At 38.2% G+C, this 16480-nt stretch overlaps 1 protein-coding gene across 2 annotated transcripts; it reads right to left on the bottom strand.

The window, feature by feature from the left end:
• On the bottom strand, window positions 1-15050 carry myef2 (myelin expression factor 2). 2 transcript variants are annotated; one of them, NM_001030284.2, is made up of 17 exons: window positions 14891-15050; window positions 12350-12537; window positions 11904-11956; window positions 11230-11237; window positions 9860-9953; window positions 8938-9123; window positions 8268-8421; window positions 7967-8016; window positions 7829-7889; window positions 7490-7579; window positions 5493-5531; window positions 3881-3967; window positions 3693-3788; window positions 1998-2054; window positions 1527-1684; window positions 1370-1421; window positions 1-387 (listed from the first exon to the last, which is right to left on the bottom strand). In NM_001030284.2, exons 1-17 carry the CDS (start codon window positions 15013-15015, stop codon window positions 224-226), a joined length of 1662 nt encoding a protein of 553 aa, NP_001025455.2. In that variant the 5' UTR covers window positions 15016-15050; the 3' UTR covers window positions 1-223. The 2 variants fall into 2 exon arrangements, with proteins under 2 accessions (NP_001025455.2, XP_073785657.1); XM_073929556.1 differs by having other exon boundaries at window positions 6-387; window positions 11230-11956; window positions 14891-15033.
• Between the last annotated feature and the right edge of the window lie 1430 nt (window positions 15051-16480).

Raw genomic sequence — 16480 nt, 5'->3', positions numbered from 1 at the left:
AAAGGTACAACAGCCAGATGTTTATTTTTCTTAAAATGTAATCCGAGAGAAACGTCCTACAAATTAAAATGTTTAAAAAAGGAAAGGAAAGTAAAGGTCGTCTAACTGGTGGAGTAAAGCGGCTGTGAGTGTGGAGGTGTGAGAATCCTGCTGTTTTTAAAACAAAACAAACGGCGGCTCTGCAGACGCTGGACAATGTGTGTGTGTGTGTGTGTGTGTGTGTTTACGCGTTGCGATCGAGGCGTACGTCCACCTCTCGGCCGTTGATCTTGGTGCCGTTCATCAGCCTGCAGGCCTTCTCTGCGCTCTCCGGAGAGTCGAAGCGCACCGTCCCGCAGCCTTTAGACTTGCCGTTCTCCATCTTGATTTCAGCGTACATCACCTGACCTGCAGGACATACACACATCTGCTTCATCACGCTGTCCAGAAGGCGTCTGGTGCATGGGGAGAGGAGGAAACAAAACACTCTTTTCCTCTCCATATGCACTTAACACCATCTTATAAACAACTTACTTTAAAATCAATTACTGATTACTGATATATCGTAGAGCACACGGTTTAATAAACAATTTACATTATGTAATAAATAAATAAATAAATAAATAAAGCGTCATTAATTCCTGCCCTCTTATGGTAGGTACGCAGAATGCATACAGCTGTACGGCTGCAGGCGCCACTGATTCTGGAGCTCATTAACAATAATAACACTGATCCTGAAGCAGTTCAGGCGTTTTAGAATGATTAAATCAACATGTCAGATGTTCTGCGGTGTGCTCAGCCTGCTGGTTTGTTAATTCACACACATTTTCATCATCACATCATCTCTCATAACAAAATCACATGACCTTTTTTAATGCACACACTGGAATTTGTTTGGTAGAAGTGTTTCCATCGCAGTTTATGCACATCTTATTGAATAAAAAGCGTTCCTACTCAGTTATGCGCATATGATTTACATGCATTTTCAAAATGTATGCTTATCTTGGCGTTTCCATTAACCAGTTTTTATTTGCACATCATACTGTCAACATACAATCTACACCCTCACTAATTACTAAATACTTTACACCTCTTTCAGACGGCTTTTTCCAGAGTAATTAGCAATGTTATTTAATTATACAGAAAGGAATTGAACACAAGGAACATAACCTTTAGATGGGGATTTAACTATTCACTCATGATTAATTACAACACATGATGCTGATCTCACAATACAATTGAAAAAACAAGTGCTCATAAATTTATCAAATCAAATTTATAAATGTATAGACAACATGTAAGGGAAGTACATTATAGGTAACTAAATAACTAAGTAACTTGGCTTTATTCAGTGAGGAAGTCATTTGATTACAGCAATATACACACTTACCGCAGTGACTGAACTTCTCCTTCAGCTTTTGCCAGCTCAGATCATAGGAGAGCTGCGGACACAAACACACATTAATCAAACACACACACACACACACACACACACACACACACACACACACACACACACACAACCCTTTACTGATCGACATACGTACATTTCTGACGAAGATCTGGCATCCACCTTTAGACCGGTCACTCATTCCCCCCATGTAACCCGAGCCTCCAAACTGACCGAAGCCGCGGCTCATGTCCATGCTTGAAGACATCCTGTCAAAACCCGAGTTCATGCGATCCATTCCCATGTTCCCCATCCCTGAAACACACACACACACACACACACACACACAATTGAAAACACTCATTACAACACAGTCATTGCAAAGTTTAACCTAAACCGAGTGAACCATTATTATGTGCATGTGTCTTTAAGACATTGCAAAAGAGTTTAAAGTATTAGCTGTACATTTCACTTAATGCAATCTCACTGAAGCAGAAACACTTTTACAAACATCACGTACGTCATCATTACATCTCAAATATTTAAAATGCTAACTTTGACAGCCCTAATACTCTATAAGTTTCTTAATTTATATGATCTGTAATTAATTTAGTGTGAGATGAGTGACCTAATCCAGAGCCCATGGGTCCCATCCCAGAATTCCCCATTCCACCAAATCCTCCACCTGATGAGAGAGAGAGAGAGAGAGAGAGAGAGAGAGAGAGAGAGAGAGAGAGAGAGAGAGAGAGAGAGAGAGAGAGAGAGAGAGAGAGAGAGAGAGAGTCAATAATTATTAGGTTTCGCAATTGTTTGTCGAATTGAGGAAAACCCATATTAATACCAAGTGCACACAGGGACCGAGTGAGGACAACTGAGCCCTCACAAGTATACAGTGGAGGAAAGGAGCATTGAACACATTGTCACGCTTTTCCTGGGAATATTGTTTCTAAAGGAGCTGCTGACATGGAACTGAACCAGACAATACAAACATAAAAATCATTAAAAATTATTTTTTTAAAATCTGAGTGGTGTGTAATAAGAATGGACTGACAGAGGGAGAAAGAGCTGAACTACTGAAACGTGTCTAATACTTGATATTAAAGGCTTTTTTTTAGCTGCAGCTTAAAGACGCCTCTCATTTATGGAGAATGAAGTCTCATGCAGTGCTCAGGTGTGAGTTTCTCACAGACAGTGTCCAAATCATGATGGTTCTGTGAGTCTCCTCTATCAAATCTGAGCTGTATTCGGCATGCTCTATTGAATTTAGCTCAGGTGATTGGCTGGGCCATTCTACAGCTTGATTTTCTTTCTCTGAAAGCATCTGAGAGTCTCCTTTGGTGTGTTTTGGATCGTTGTTTTGCTGAAATGTCCACCCTGGGGTCTGTTCTTCGTATGTGGATTACTCAGTTAGCTGGATTTGGATATTAATGATTAACTCGATCCAGGAATGTTTAGTTCTTCAAAACCCATCTGAGACGTGTTGTCATTGCAGGTTCATTTCATATAAACAGGATTAGATCGGGTCAGTTTAAGCAAACATAATACTGAATGTATGTACCAAATTCTGATATTTTCCTACAGTAGTTATATACACACTACATATACATACATACACACACATATATATATATATATATATATATATATATATATATATATATATATATATATATATATATATAGATATAAAGTTAAAAAATATATAATTAATAAAACTTATGCAATCTGCACTGCGAATAAAAGTACAAATACTGCCACCTGGTGGTGGTTCAAAGAGAAGATTTATTCATTTGATACAATTATATATTATTATTTTTAGATACACAAATTAATTTATACAGTTATTCCTTACGCTGATTAAAAAAACTTGAGTAGGCCTAGGCTACTATAATAAAGAAAATCTTCTCTAAATGTAGAACTAAACACATTGATATGCATTGAAATACATGATGAATACTCGACCCCTGGTTTCACCTTCATCCTCCAGCTGATGTAGAAGTTGGACTGAAGCAGCTGATATTCCTTTACACTGAGGAAGGGCAGAGGCTTGCTGAACAACTGCTGTGAGATTTCAGCTGCTGTCTGGGCTGCCCAAATACACCTCACTTTTTCATCCGCTCATACTTTTCTGTGCACCATTGTCATTTTCTCACTCAGAACTTCATTTGTAAACTAATTGGTTTTGCTTTCTTTGCATATATGGATTTCAAAAATATCAAGTCAACAGCTCCTTTAGAAATGTTTTCTGAGAAAAATGGAGATGTGTTCAACACTTATCTCCCCGATTGTAGCTAAACCAGTTCACACACAAAGCTGTACGCACCCAGACTGCTGAACGAGTCTCCGAATGAACGGCTCATTCCCAGATCATTTCTGCCGAAGTCCCTGTCCATCCCTCCCATTCCAGAGCGGTACATATCTGCAGAAACACCAGCGCTCAGAAACACTGCACTGACTGATGGAGACCCAGACTGTTATTCTCCTGTTTATCAAAGACAGATTGATGTTTACCTCCCATCCTGCCCATGGACATGTCTCTGCCACTGAATCCTCCCATTCCAGCCATACAGTCAATCCCAGAGAAACCTCCACCCATACCTACACACACACACACACACATATATCGAAAATACAATTATACACAGGGTAAACCTACATTCAAACAAGTCATGTTTACTGTTGTATTGTTTCTGGAAAAAACACTGCAGGTTTAAGTCAAATTTAAGAGAGTTAAGACCATTATTAATTATGTCAGTATTATACAGGGCTTTTTTCCTAATGGCCAGTGGAAAACTGTTTTACTTCTCCCCATATTTGTTTTTCTCCAAATGTAGACATGTCTAAGCCACATATTGTAAATAACATGTCAAAACAAGCAAACTACTAGAAAATAACAACTCTTTACTGGGACGACTTAAAAATGTGGCAAAGAAATTTGGGATATAATTAATGACGATCAGTGGGAGGTATATGCCAGAATACTTTCATTCCCCTTTCCAATAACAGAATAATTGAACAAAATTATAAATTTATACATACAATGTATCTGACCCCACTTTGTTTGAGCAAAATGTACCCTAATGTATCATCCAGGTGTAACAGACGTAAAACCTATTCAGGATCAATCATGCATGTTTTTGGGAATGCAAAATGCAAAGTTTTTCTGAAAAGCAGTACAGGATTTTACAGCCAAAGCTTTGCCAGTTCCATTGGACAACACACGAACACTATACGTTTTTGGTACAGAACTGAACAAGACACTTGATCTTACTTCTATAAAGAGACTCTGCATCATCTCCTATATAGCAAAAAAATGCATTTTGCACAACTGGAGCCAACAAAAACCTCCAACATTTGAACTGTTCATACAACACTTGAATGGAACTATATACATACTACTTTAAAAACAAAGGGAATGCCTTTCAAAAAAATATGGATGCCTCTAATAATCCTTTGACTCTATGAACACATCTGATGTATTTTCACAATATGTGTGACCTTAACCATGTTTTTTGTTTGTGTTTATTTATTTCTTTATTATTATTTATTTAATTATTGATTTTTTTCTCTCTTTGCCTTTTGCTGCTATACTTGTCTACTGATACATTTGTCTTTGCACTTTTTTGTTTACATTTGTATGTTCATTAAAAAAAAAAAAAAAAACATGCAAACTCTAGGTATATACTTTATGTTTGCTATAAAATATATACAACATAATAAACTAAATGTATGCACAACAGTGTGTCCAGGTCAGTGTCTTCAGCAGGCAGATATAAATACAAGGAGAATGTTTAAACATTATTGCTGGACTGTAAGGAAGATAATTAAACCATTTGGGTAGACAGAGTTAATAAATGTAAAAGTTGAGATGTGGTGTTGGTGATGGTATGGGTGTCTGCCTGATTGTGAAGCTTTACATAGACAAAACAGAATTAACACCCGTTTCAAATGATTTAACACCTACAACACCATATTACAATGAATCCAATAGTTACACTTTAAATGCAAAACTATTGATATAAAATTGAAGACACTGCGGACACCCTGACACACACTTCACAGATGACCAGAGCAGGTGTGTGTGTGTGTGTGTGTGTGTGTGTGTGTGTGTTAAACATCTCACCACTCATGCGGTTCATGTTGCTGCATCCTCCATCCATCCCTGATAAACCAATCAATCAATAATCATTAGCCAATGCATCATGCGATTAATAATAATGCAGATAAAACACTAATCTACACATATTATTAGCTGGATTTCCATCAGCCTGTATTAAAGGGATGGTTCACCCCAAACAGAAAATTCTGTTGTCATCATTTACTCTCTTTGTTTCAGATTTTTTTTTTAACTTTTTTTCTGTTGAACACAAAAGAAGATATTTAGAAAAATGCTAACAATCTGTAACCATTGACTCCCATACTAGTTGTTTTTCCTACTATAGAAGTCAATAGTGACAGGTTTTCAGCATTCTTTAAACTAAGGTCTGGAACCACTTGAGAGTGAGTACATTTGAATTTTTGTGTGACCGGTCCCTGTAAAGCTGCAGCATGTAGGACTGACAACCTAGTGGTTCAACTAGGTATTGCATAACATCTAAAATATTAAAAATGTTGAAGTTTTTTTATTACACTGCAGGTGAAAAAAAACTGTATTTTATAAACTTATATATTATATATATATTATTACAAATATATACTATTGGAGCCTGTTTGATCGAGCCTTATGCTGCGTTCATACCAGACACGGAAGAAGCGGCAGGCGATTTACATGTTAAATCAATGCAAAGACGCGAATAGACATCCTGCAGTGCGATACGTGCGAATGGCGAGGCAAGAATGAAGCGATACGCGCGAATGAGCATTTGACACGCAAATCGCTCAAGTTCAAAAATCTGAACTTCAGCGGACATTCGCGCCGCGTTAACCAATCAGGAGCTTGCTCTTGTGGGGGTGTGATTATGACGTAGCGCCTGTTGTTGATGCCCTAGGGAAAAATCCTCCAGCCGACACCGACAACAGTTCATCAAACTGGGCTGGGCTCAGTCAGAAGCACCGCTGAAAGCCTCCATCATCCAGGTTCAGTTTCTGGAGGAGTTTGTGAGCTCACAGAGCTGCTGCACCTCTGAAAGGATGTAGTGGACTCAGACACTGCTCCAAATGAATCGACGCTGCTTTTTTAGCCTTTATTAAGCACATAAACACAGTTATTCTCTCAATAAAATCCATGTCAGCCGTTTAGCAATGAAGCTAAAATCACCGGGCAGACAGAAGCCCTGCCAATCACGCGAATCCACGTATGTTCTGAAATATATACAAGTGTGAATGAAGCGGATTTTGACACAAATGAAGCGAGTAAACTCAAATATTCACGCGTCTATTTACGCTCAAATAGCAAGATTTATCCATGCGTTCTGCGTCTGGTGTGAACACAGCATTACACTGTAAGCTGCACAGCTATTATCGATGTTTGTAACATTAGTATTATTTACCAATTAAAAACTACCTTGTGTATTTTTATAACCAAGCAGAATAACAGACTTCAGCACTCCTTCTCAGATAAACAAGTATGTTCACTTAGCGTTTCTAAAATATCTGCAAACATTTTATGCTATTTTATGTGTTAGGAGTCAAAAATGTACATGCAGCACCATTAATGCATATTTTAAAGTATTACCTGAGAAAGGAATTGTCAAATTTCAAATAAAAATGTGTTCATTTGCAGTCGTTATTATGATGGATTTTACCAACTCTTAAGGTGGTTTTACCAATACTGCAGCCAGCTGCTCTAACAACGGTGCAAATGCACATAATTCACATTTTAGATTTTTTTGCAAACTTTAGAAAGATTTGATTCATGTTAGGATGGAAACCCAGCTAATGATCAGAGACACTTTAATAGCATCAAGATGGAATCCTCTGATTAAAGCTCAAGCAGAATAAATGCAGTTAGCCAGTCGGTTTAATTAATGTCAGTTGAATTACATTATTTAAAGCTTGAATTTAATCTGAAATGGATTTTAGGAAAAAACAGTGCATTTAAATAAATCAGCTAAAATTACATGATTTGCATGACTTAAAATGCAAATAAGTAAAAGCATGCATAATTTTGCATAAACACACCTCCAGGTCCCATCGAGCTTCCACTGAGACAGTTGGCGTTTATTGGCTGGCCACCAGGACCCAAACCCATCCCGATACCACCCAGACCCCCTGAAATACAAAAACACCGAAAATACAATTATACACAAACAAGCAAGTCATATTCACTGCTGCATTGTTATAATCGAGATAAAAACATTTCACATTTATTAAGCTTTTGGCATATTCTAAACCTTAAAGCCCTCATTGTAACATTAGAAATGGGGCATTACAGAGGTATGTGTTGACTTTGAGAATAATAACTCTGCAGTGTGGCTGTGCAGTAATGTAATATTCTCAATGCACACACTGAGCTCTTACTGGGCAACTGTGGAGACTTCTCGACAGGCCGGAAATCATCAGGAGGAAGAGATTTATCATCCTGCAAGAAAACACACAATGAATGAGCACACACAACACAGAAACACAGGCTGCTCAATAACATGTGTAACATCTCACCATCTTTACATGCATCTGTCTGTCGAACAGCATCTGACCGTTGAACATTGCTGAGCACCGAGTCAAGGAGCAGAACATCAGTACATAACATTCATAACAATACAGGAGGCAGAGAATAAAATTCAATACTGTCATAACCTTTATTTAGGACTCCTTCAATACATTTTATCCTTATCAAGCCACATTGACTGTTTTAACCGGTAACATTGGCCACATTTTAACTTTAAAATATATAATTAGTGAATAATTTAAAGTCTTCTTCAAAGTGCTTCTCTCAGTGTGTGTGTATGTTTGAGGATACAGATAGCCTGAACGGCCTCCAGTGGCTGCTCGAAGGTCACCGTCCCCATCCCACGACTCTTTCCATCTTTGTCTTCCTTCACATCGGCTCTCCTCACGGTGCCGGCCATCCCGAACACCTCCTTCAGCTTCTTCCAGCCCACCTTAAAGTCCAGCTGAGAGGCACACACAATTAAAGTCAAAATACTAGCTCTGCTGAACTATAAGCCCTGTGTATGTTTAACACCTGTACAATTTTCTGTTAAACATGTTCCCTAGTGTTTTTGGGGCAACAATATATACTAGTTAGTCCATGATTCAGGAAATATCTGAAAAACAAAACACACACACCAACATCAAGCCTGCGGTAGAGCAGATCAGTGCAGTGGCAGAAAACAGATCTTCAAACACGCCTCGTCAAGAAATCAGTGTTTTAACTAATGAACACAGCAGAAGTGTTTCTTAAATTACAATATTTTGTGTTCAGTCTGGAAAACGTTTAGTTTTTTAGCTAAACATTTAAAGAGAGAATATTTTGGAGCAATAATGACAACACTGTTGTTTTTAATCTAAGGTTTTTATGCCGTCAGACTCTTATACCGGAATACAAATCTGTATCTGACACACATGAAAAAACATTGTGTGTGTGTTTAGTTATTAAACATACTGAATCTTATAGCTGTGAGACTCACGTTGGCCACAAAGATGGTGGCTCCGAGGCGTCCAGCCTGCAGGGCGCTGATGATCTCGTGGGGAATGTTGGGGTTGTTGGCGATGGATGGAGGAATGTTTATTCCTGATGAATCCTGCCCTCGACCACCGCCGTACATCCGGCCCGACCTCTGGAGGACACGCCGAGCATGCTCTCCATCTGGATCCTGTATATATATATATATATATAAATAAATAAATAATCAAACACCACTCAAACAGTTAAAGTCAGAATTATTAGCTCTTCTTAATTATTTGCCCTCTGTATATTTTTTCCCTACTTACTGTTTAGCACTTTTTCCTACACATTTCTGAACATAAGTTTTAATAACTCATTTCTAATAATAGTTGTGTGATTTATTATCTTTATTTCATCTTTATTGTATTGAGTTAATTAGGGAAGTCACTGGTCTACAGTGGTTTGTTCTGTAGATAACTGAAAACAAATATTGCTTTTGGGGGCAAATGATATTGCGTAGAGTTGCTGAAGTTCGCCCTGCGCACTTACGGGTTTTAAGAAACTTCTTTGGTGCGTCAATCTTGTCAATGTTATAATTCAAAAAAGTAATGATTCACACTCATCAAGTAACTGCTTTGCACTTTTTTATTTTTTCTTCTTACATTCTTCTGGTGATTTAAAGACACAAACGTCTCGGCACAATGCCTTCCTCAGTGTGTCAATCACACACAGAGGAAGGCATTGTGCCGAATCTTGTGTCTTTAAATCACGTGAAGAATGTAAGAAGAAAAAATAAAAACAGTACGAAGCAATTACTTGAGTGCGAATCATTACTTTTTTGAAAAATAATATTGACCATAAAAAAGGGCTTTTATGACAACTATTAGCAGCATTCACTACAAGGGCCGCACTTGTGATTTGACTTGTGGAGTGTGTAGCAGCACCTCTTTGATGTTGAGCGGTCGTCCATTCAGATCATGTTTGCTCATTACTTCAATAGCCTTCTTCACAAACTCTTCATCTTTAAACTCAACCACACTGAAAGAAACATTACTGCAGGTCAATACTGATAAGAGGACACTACATAACAAACATCAATAAGAGACGACACAAAAAATAAAGACTTTTAACTATACATTTAAAACATGATTTTTCATTTTGATATATGATCACTCCATTGTTTTAATCTACTTTTATTAATACATTCAAAATATTACATAAACATCACATCATTAGTGATGCCAAAGTCATGAGTAGGCCCACACAGAATCTGCACACGCAGAATTACACAGATTTTTAGCCCATCATTGAGTCCATTTACTTGTGTAAATGTGTACATTTATATTTATTCAGTTTTTTATTAATTCCAGTAACATTATTGACTGATGAAAATGTTCAATTTATTTACAATATAGTTTGTAAAGTGATATTTTCTGTCTTTTAGTAGAGATCTTATATAGAAGACTTGCTTTGTTTACCAAATAAAGTGAATCTAATTGGATTTGCATTGTAAACATTAAATGCAAGTTTAAACAGGTATTACCTTTTGGTTTATATATTAAGGTTTTTGTTGTGATACTCCCAAAATTATTCAGCATAAATCTGCAGATTTTAAACAAAATTCTGCGCAGAAATAGTAAAAATGTCTGCAGATTCCGTCTGGCCCTAGTGATGAGTTCAAACCTCTTAGATTGCATGGACAAAAATGCCTAAAAGAGATAGTTCATGCAAGTATCATCCCTCAAATATTTCCAAACCTTTATGAGTGTCTTCTGTAACACAAAACAAGAGATTTTCAAGATATTTTCTGTGTTTAGCCAAAGAAACGCAGAGGCTAGGCCTGTCACGACATCCATTTTTTTGCTATATGATATATTCCACCAAGATACAGTGTAATAAACTATATTATTATCATTGCCAAATTGGTCGACATCGTCCAACCCTAATAGAGATGTTGCACAAACAGCTAAAAATGTTGCTTGTTTTTTATGTATGGGCGATGTATATTGCATCACCAATAATGACTGAGCACATGTCCACGTGTTGTGTGATAAGTCCATATATTGATTATTGTGACAGGCCTAGCACAGGTTTGAAGCAAGTACTGACAGAATTTTACATTTTGGCTGAACTGTCTGAAAAAAGCGTGTTCACTTAGCATGATTCTGAAATATCTGCAGACATATTATGGTGTTTTTATGCTTTAGAAGAGTCAAATTTACTTACAGCCTCTTTACAGATCAATGCAAGTCTATTTTTTACAACAGCATTTACAAAAAGGGCATCAATGAAACGTGTTGAGCGTGTTTCTTACCCGCAGCCCTGCAGGTGCATCCCAGAACAAGCAGGAAGAAGAAGAGAACAGCGGAGGATGACAGGAAAACAAAAAAACACCATTAACATCTCATCAGTTCATAATAGCTTAAACACACACACACACACACACAGACAGACAGACACACACACAAAGATTGATTTCATCAGAGAGATCATTACGACATGCTGCCGTGTGCATCTACTACATCGAGAGCGTTTGAGGAGCTCGTGGCTACGGTGGGATGGACAAATGAGACTGGATCTTTAGTTACGGGGAGACAGAGAGAGAGAGTGGATCAAACAGACAGATGGATAGAGGAATTGAGGGAAGAAGACACCTGATGGATGACTCTCATAGGTCAGTTAAAGTCCAGATCAAAATAAACACCTAACAATCATCAGAGGTGAGACAGATGGACCCCAGCCAAACGGGTCACCACCCATTTAAAAGGACATCCAAATCATCATCATCATCATCATAATAATAATAGTCATCGTTGCCATATCATCATCATCAGCATTAAAAAATATCATCTTTACTGTATCATCATCATCATCATATCATCAACACCATCCTGAGGTCACAGGTACAGCAGTGTATCGCCTCTACCGGCAAATCCAAAAGCAATATTAACCTGTCACAGACAGCGCAGATTCACCAACATCACTTACCCTTGACTTTCCTTCTCCATCCTTAAAGAGTTCCACGTATGTAACCTCACCAACTACATGAGACATACAAAGGGAAAATACCACAGAGAACAAGGCATTTAAATCACCAGTGTCTCGTCACAGGGTCGCCCTGGTGCAACGCTAGCCCAGTGACACACACACTCATAAAAACACACACGCACTCATACACACACATCTGCGCCCCGCTCTCGAGCGCCACCATTTCGCCACTTTTCATACAGGAGCAATGAAAGAAACCCACCTGTACAATCCTTCTAGCTACAGTGAAAGACTACATCAATAAAACACCAGAGCGGCCTACAGTCAGAATATATAGACCAGCTAGAGAAACGCTCTGTCCGACATTCACTCTCTGAGCTCTAGAAATGACAGATACGAGAGAGGGAGAGGACGGGACGGGGCGCTGTGCTCTCTGTGTGCGTTACCTTTCTCGCGCATTAGATCTTTAATTGCCTGCCACTTCTTATCATAAGGGATATTGCTAATGAAGACCCGGTTCCTGTGGGTGGTCTTCTTGTCTGCGCCGCCGCTTCGCTCTTTGTACGGATGGTAGCGGTGCGACTTGCGGCCCCCTGAATTCTTCTCTTTGGACTCCGACTTGTCCTCAGTGTCACTGCAAACATATATAAAGAGAAAAAAAAGGGTTAAAATAACACCTCTAAAAATACAGACTTCAAAGCTCAGTGGGGTTTTAGCTTTAGGTCACTGTTCAGTGAGTAAAAAATATTATTATTATTATTATTATAATATTGAGATTATTATATTGTTTTCAGATGTCTCCGTTTTCCCCCATCCACACTGAGACAGAGCAGCAGCATTTCAGAATGAAAACGAGACGCTGAGATATGAGACGCTCCATTTTCAGCGCTCGAAAACCCCGGTGTAGTGTGGACGGATGACGTAACCATCACAAAACTTATGCGCTTTAAAATGAAAACACATTAGTGTAAACGGGCCTTAGTGTTAAAATGGCATTTTAGAACGAAAATGATCTACATCCACACCGTGTTTTACCTAGCATTTCTGAACAGCCCTCCATCCGCTGAAGATGGAGGAAATCCAAGTTTATTTTTCAGACATCCCAAGTCTCCTGGAAGTTCCGGGAGTCTCTGTGCATTTGCAGGATTCATAATGCCCGCAAACAAGTAATAATCTCCCAAAAATTCCACTTCTTCCTCCCGGTTCTCAAATAAGTCATGCACCCTTCTCACCCCAGGATCCCTCCTTGCTCTTCAGACGTGTTGTGCGCACTCTATCAACCACCCCAACCCCACTTTTCACATGACAATGCCATCGCGACGTTTCACACAAGACATCGTACAATGCCAATTTAGTCGACATCACACAACCCTACCAAGAAGTATTGTGATACTGTAATTCATAACTCAAACTATAAAGAAAATTGTCAGAAATACCAGCAATCCAGATGTGCATTCGAACTAACTGAAGAGCCAGAAAACATGCAATAGGCTACCATAAAAGGTGGAAGTTCTACACAGATTTGCAACCATAAAGGGCTCCACAGACTATTAAATAAAATAGTCTATTGCTGCACAAACGTGTGAGCATTTTAGTGACTTTCCCACATGAAACCATTAATAACGATACTACCGTTTACAAACTACAGTGGCACCGCCACTATTTTGGAGCGGTAGTATCGCGATAGTAGTACCGGTAAACTGTGCAACCCTACTGTGATGTGACTACCACTGCTGAAATGATATATTGTGCAGCACTAATCTTAAGTAAACAATTTAAGCACACTTGAAACTATTGATTGTTTTTTTATTAATTGTTTGGATTAGTCACTTTTGTTAATTGGTGAAGTTTGTTCCTCCACGGTCACCCTTGGCTTGCTTGGTTTGAGACTTGTGGAGATGGATTTGCTATTCAGTGTTTTCTCCTTCAGCAGTGAAAATTAACGTTAAACCACACTTAACTTCAACTCTGACAACTGGACTGACACGGTTTCAGTTTACTAGAACTTCTGTGTTCAGCTGTGGCGACAATCTACATTGTAAAAGTGCTAGAGAAATAAAGATGAATTGAATATCCGCCAATTAAGTTGATGGATTAATCAATAGTTTTTAACGGCAGCCCTAATAGCTAAATATTAAGAAAATGTTCAACACCACTTTTGGTCAAATCAAATAAATAATGCACTGCAGGTAATTCAAACAAGCAGATTACCCTGGATGTAAATGCAACACTCAAAATTAAGATTTTTCTCACATCAAAAAGCTGAAAAAAGAAAAGTAATATCTATAATAATAATAATAATAATAATATACTCGATACTCTAGTTGATCTTTTAATTTCACTTCATGTTAATCTTTTTCTTTATAACGTTAATGGTTTTCTAAATAAAGAAACATACAATACAGGTTTAACATGATATCTGCATACTGTGCGTTCATATTCTGGTGTCCTCTGCATGACTGTAACTTACGCAGAAAATACTGTAATCTGCATACATCAAATTAGGTATTCACATAATCACTGTCTCGCATCAAGTCACGCATTGTTCAGTATTCTCTCGCACAAATGATAACGTTAGTATTTTAGTTTCTGGCAAAAACTACAAGAGTTCGCTGTGCTTTCACACGAGTCTATAATCACTCTAAACAAAATCGCGCAGTTTTCTCAGAGCATACATTGCTCGCTTCTAGAAAATCAATGGCGGCTGATGGGCGGTTGCTATGGGTTACCGCTCTGAATGGCGCGGACCGCTTATGAACGCAGCACAACAAAACAGACAAACGAGAGAGAAATACGCGCTGTGATGAACGAAAACCAAAGGAAATCATTTAATTTAGCAGAGATTATCGACAATAAGCGGCCTGAAGCACAAATAATCGCGAATCTTTCTCTCTGTGAGCAGAAAGCCTCGCGCGCAGGCCGTGCAAACAACACGTAAGCGATAGAAGCGACGCATACAGGGATTGATTTAAAAGGCTCAACATTACGTTTTGTCGCCATTCGTGTCGTCTTGGTTCTGCTCGGGCTCCTGTTCGCATTCGTCCGCCGGAGAATCGCCGGTTTCTTCGTCTTTGATTTCGGTGAGATCCGCAACCTGCTCTGTGTCCGCCATTACTGCTGCTGCTGCTCTGAGGCCCCGCGCAGTTATCGCGAGATTTCGCCCGAATACTGGTGGGGTTTTGATAAGAGCGCCATATCCTGTTCGCTAGAATTAATACATTTCTGATGAACCTTTCTTATGTAGGCAATTTTGTAGCTCCAGCAAGATAATAAATAATTAATAAATAAATCAAATGAAAAGAGATGTTTCAAGGTCCTGTGAAATTTAAATAGTTTATGTTAGTATCAGTAAGTTAGTCCCAAGGATATCTAGTGTGCTTCAAAACAGTGACAAAATTCACACATAGAAGATAAACCTATTATAAAAAGCTAAAGCTTGCCGTTTGTCTCTTCCACATAAATAGAATAACATTTTTGACGTCACCACAAACTTCAGCTTCTCATCAAAACTTCTGACCAATCAAATGCTGTCTAATGTCTGACATGCCCCGCCCCCTTCAAGACCCCTGCCATGGAGATAAGAGCATTTGTCATCTTCATTATCTTTGTTCTGCCCATTTTGATTCTGATTACATCATAATGTTTAGTGCCTAATTTTTAGTTTCAAGTATTAAATTCTGGTCAACAGAGCCAAAGGAAAGCCAGTTACCTGATCAGACGTATCACAAAGACAACCCAACAAAACACAGACCAAAAGCAATAGGCTGAGACAATATTCACATACACATTTTGATTGTGCTTATTTAAGTTATATAATGTAATGTAATCACATATAATAATAGGAATGTACTGTCACATATAATAAAACTAAATGGACTTATTCAACTTACAAATGACGATTTCTAGCAATTTATCATAAAGTGGCACATAATCATGCTAAGTGCTATTAGAGCAAAGTTTTAGCACTTGTCTAGAAAAATAAAAGTTAGATCGAGATATATTAAAGAAAGAGAAAGTTGTTGTTTTTTTCAGGAAAGTGCTCACAGAAGAGTCTCAGCTGTTTCTGAAATATTGTCAGGGATTCAGGATTCGGAGAGATTGAGAAATTTTATAACCTGACAGGAACAGTAAATGAGAAGGGTCTGGAAAGTCATTTGGTGATTAAAATTTCCAAGTAGTTTCAACAGCTGGGTTAAAACTGTTTGTCAATATTTACCCAAATTTAGGTTTAAAGAATCCAGCTTATTTGATATAATGAGTTCAATTATTAACCACAAGCTTCTGAAGTGGATGTAGAATGATGGAGTTACACTGACTCCAAACTAGACACAATACGAACTGTGACATGCATCGTTTCCACGTTAAAAGTTTTTTTTTTGTCCTAACCATCCACGACAGAGTTTCCTATTTATGCAATTTCACAGCTAAACTACTTTGACAATGATCACCACAGGTACTCGGGTACACCAGCAGATAGTTTTCCTCAGAACTAAAAAAAAACTATATAAACCTCAATGACAACAAACTAATACAAACCCCTTACCTGTTCAACAACTAACCAATATAGCCTAGCAACC

Source organism: Danio rerio, chromosome 18, assembly GCF_049306965.1.
Source record: "Danio rerio strain Tuebingen ecotype United States chromosome 18, GRCz12tu, whole genome shotgun sequence".
Taxonomy (NCBI): Eukaryota; Metazoa; Chordata; class Actinopteri; order Cypriniformes; family Danionidae; genus Danio; species Danio rerio.
This window is presented reverse-complemented; position numbering and strand designations above follow the sequence as displayed.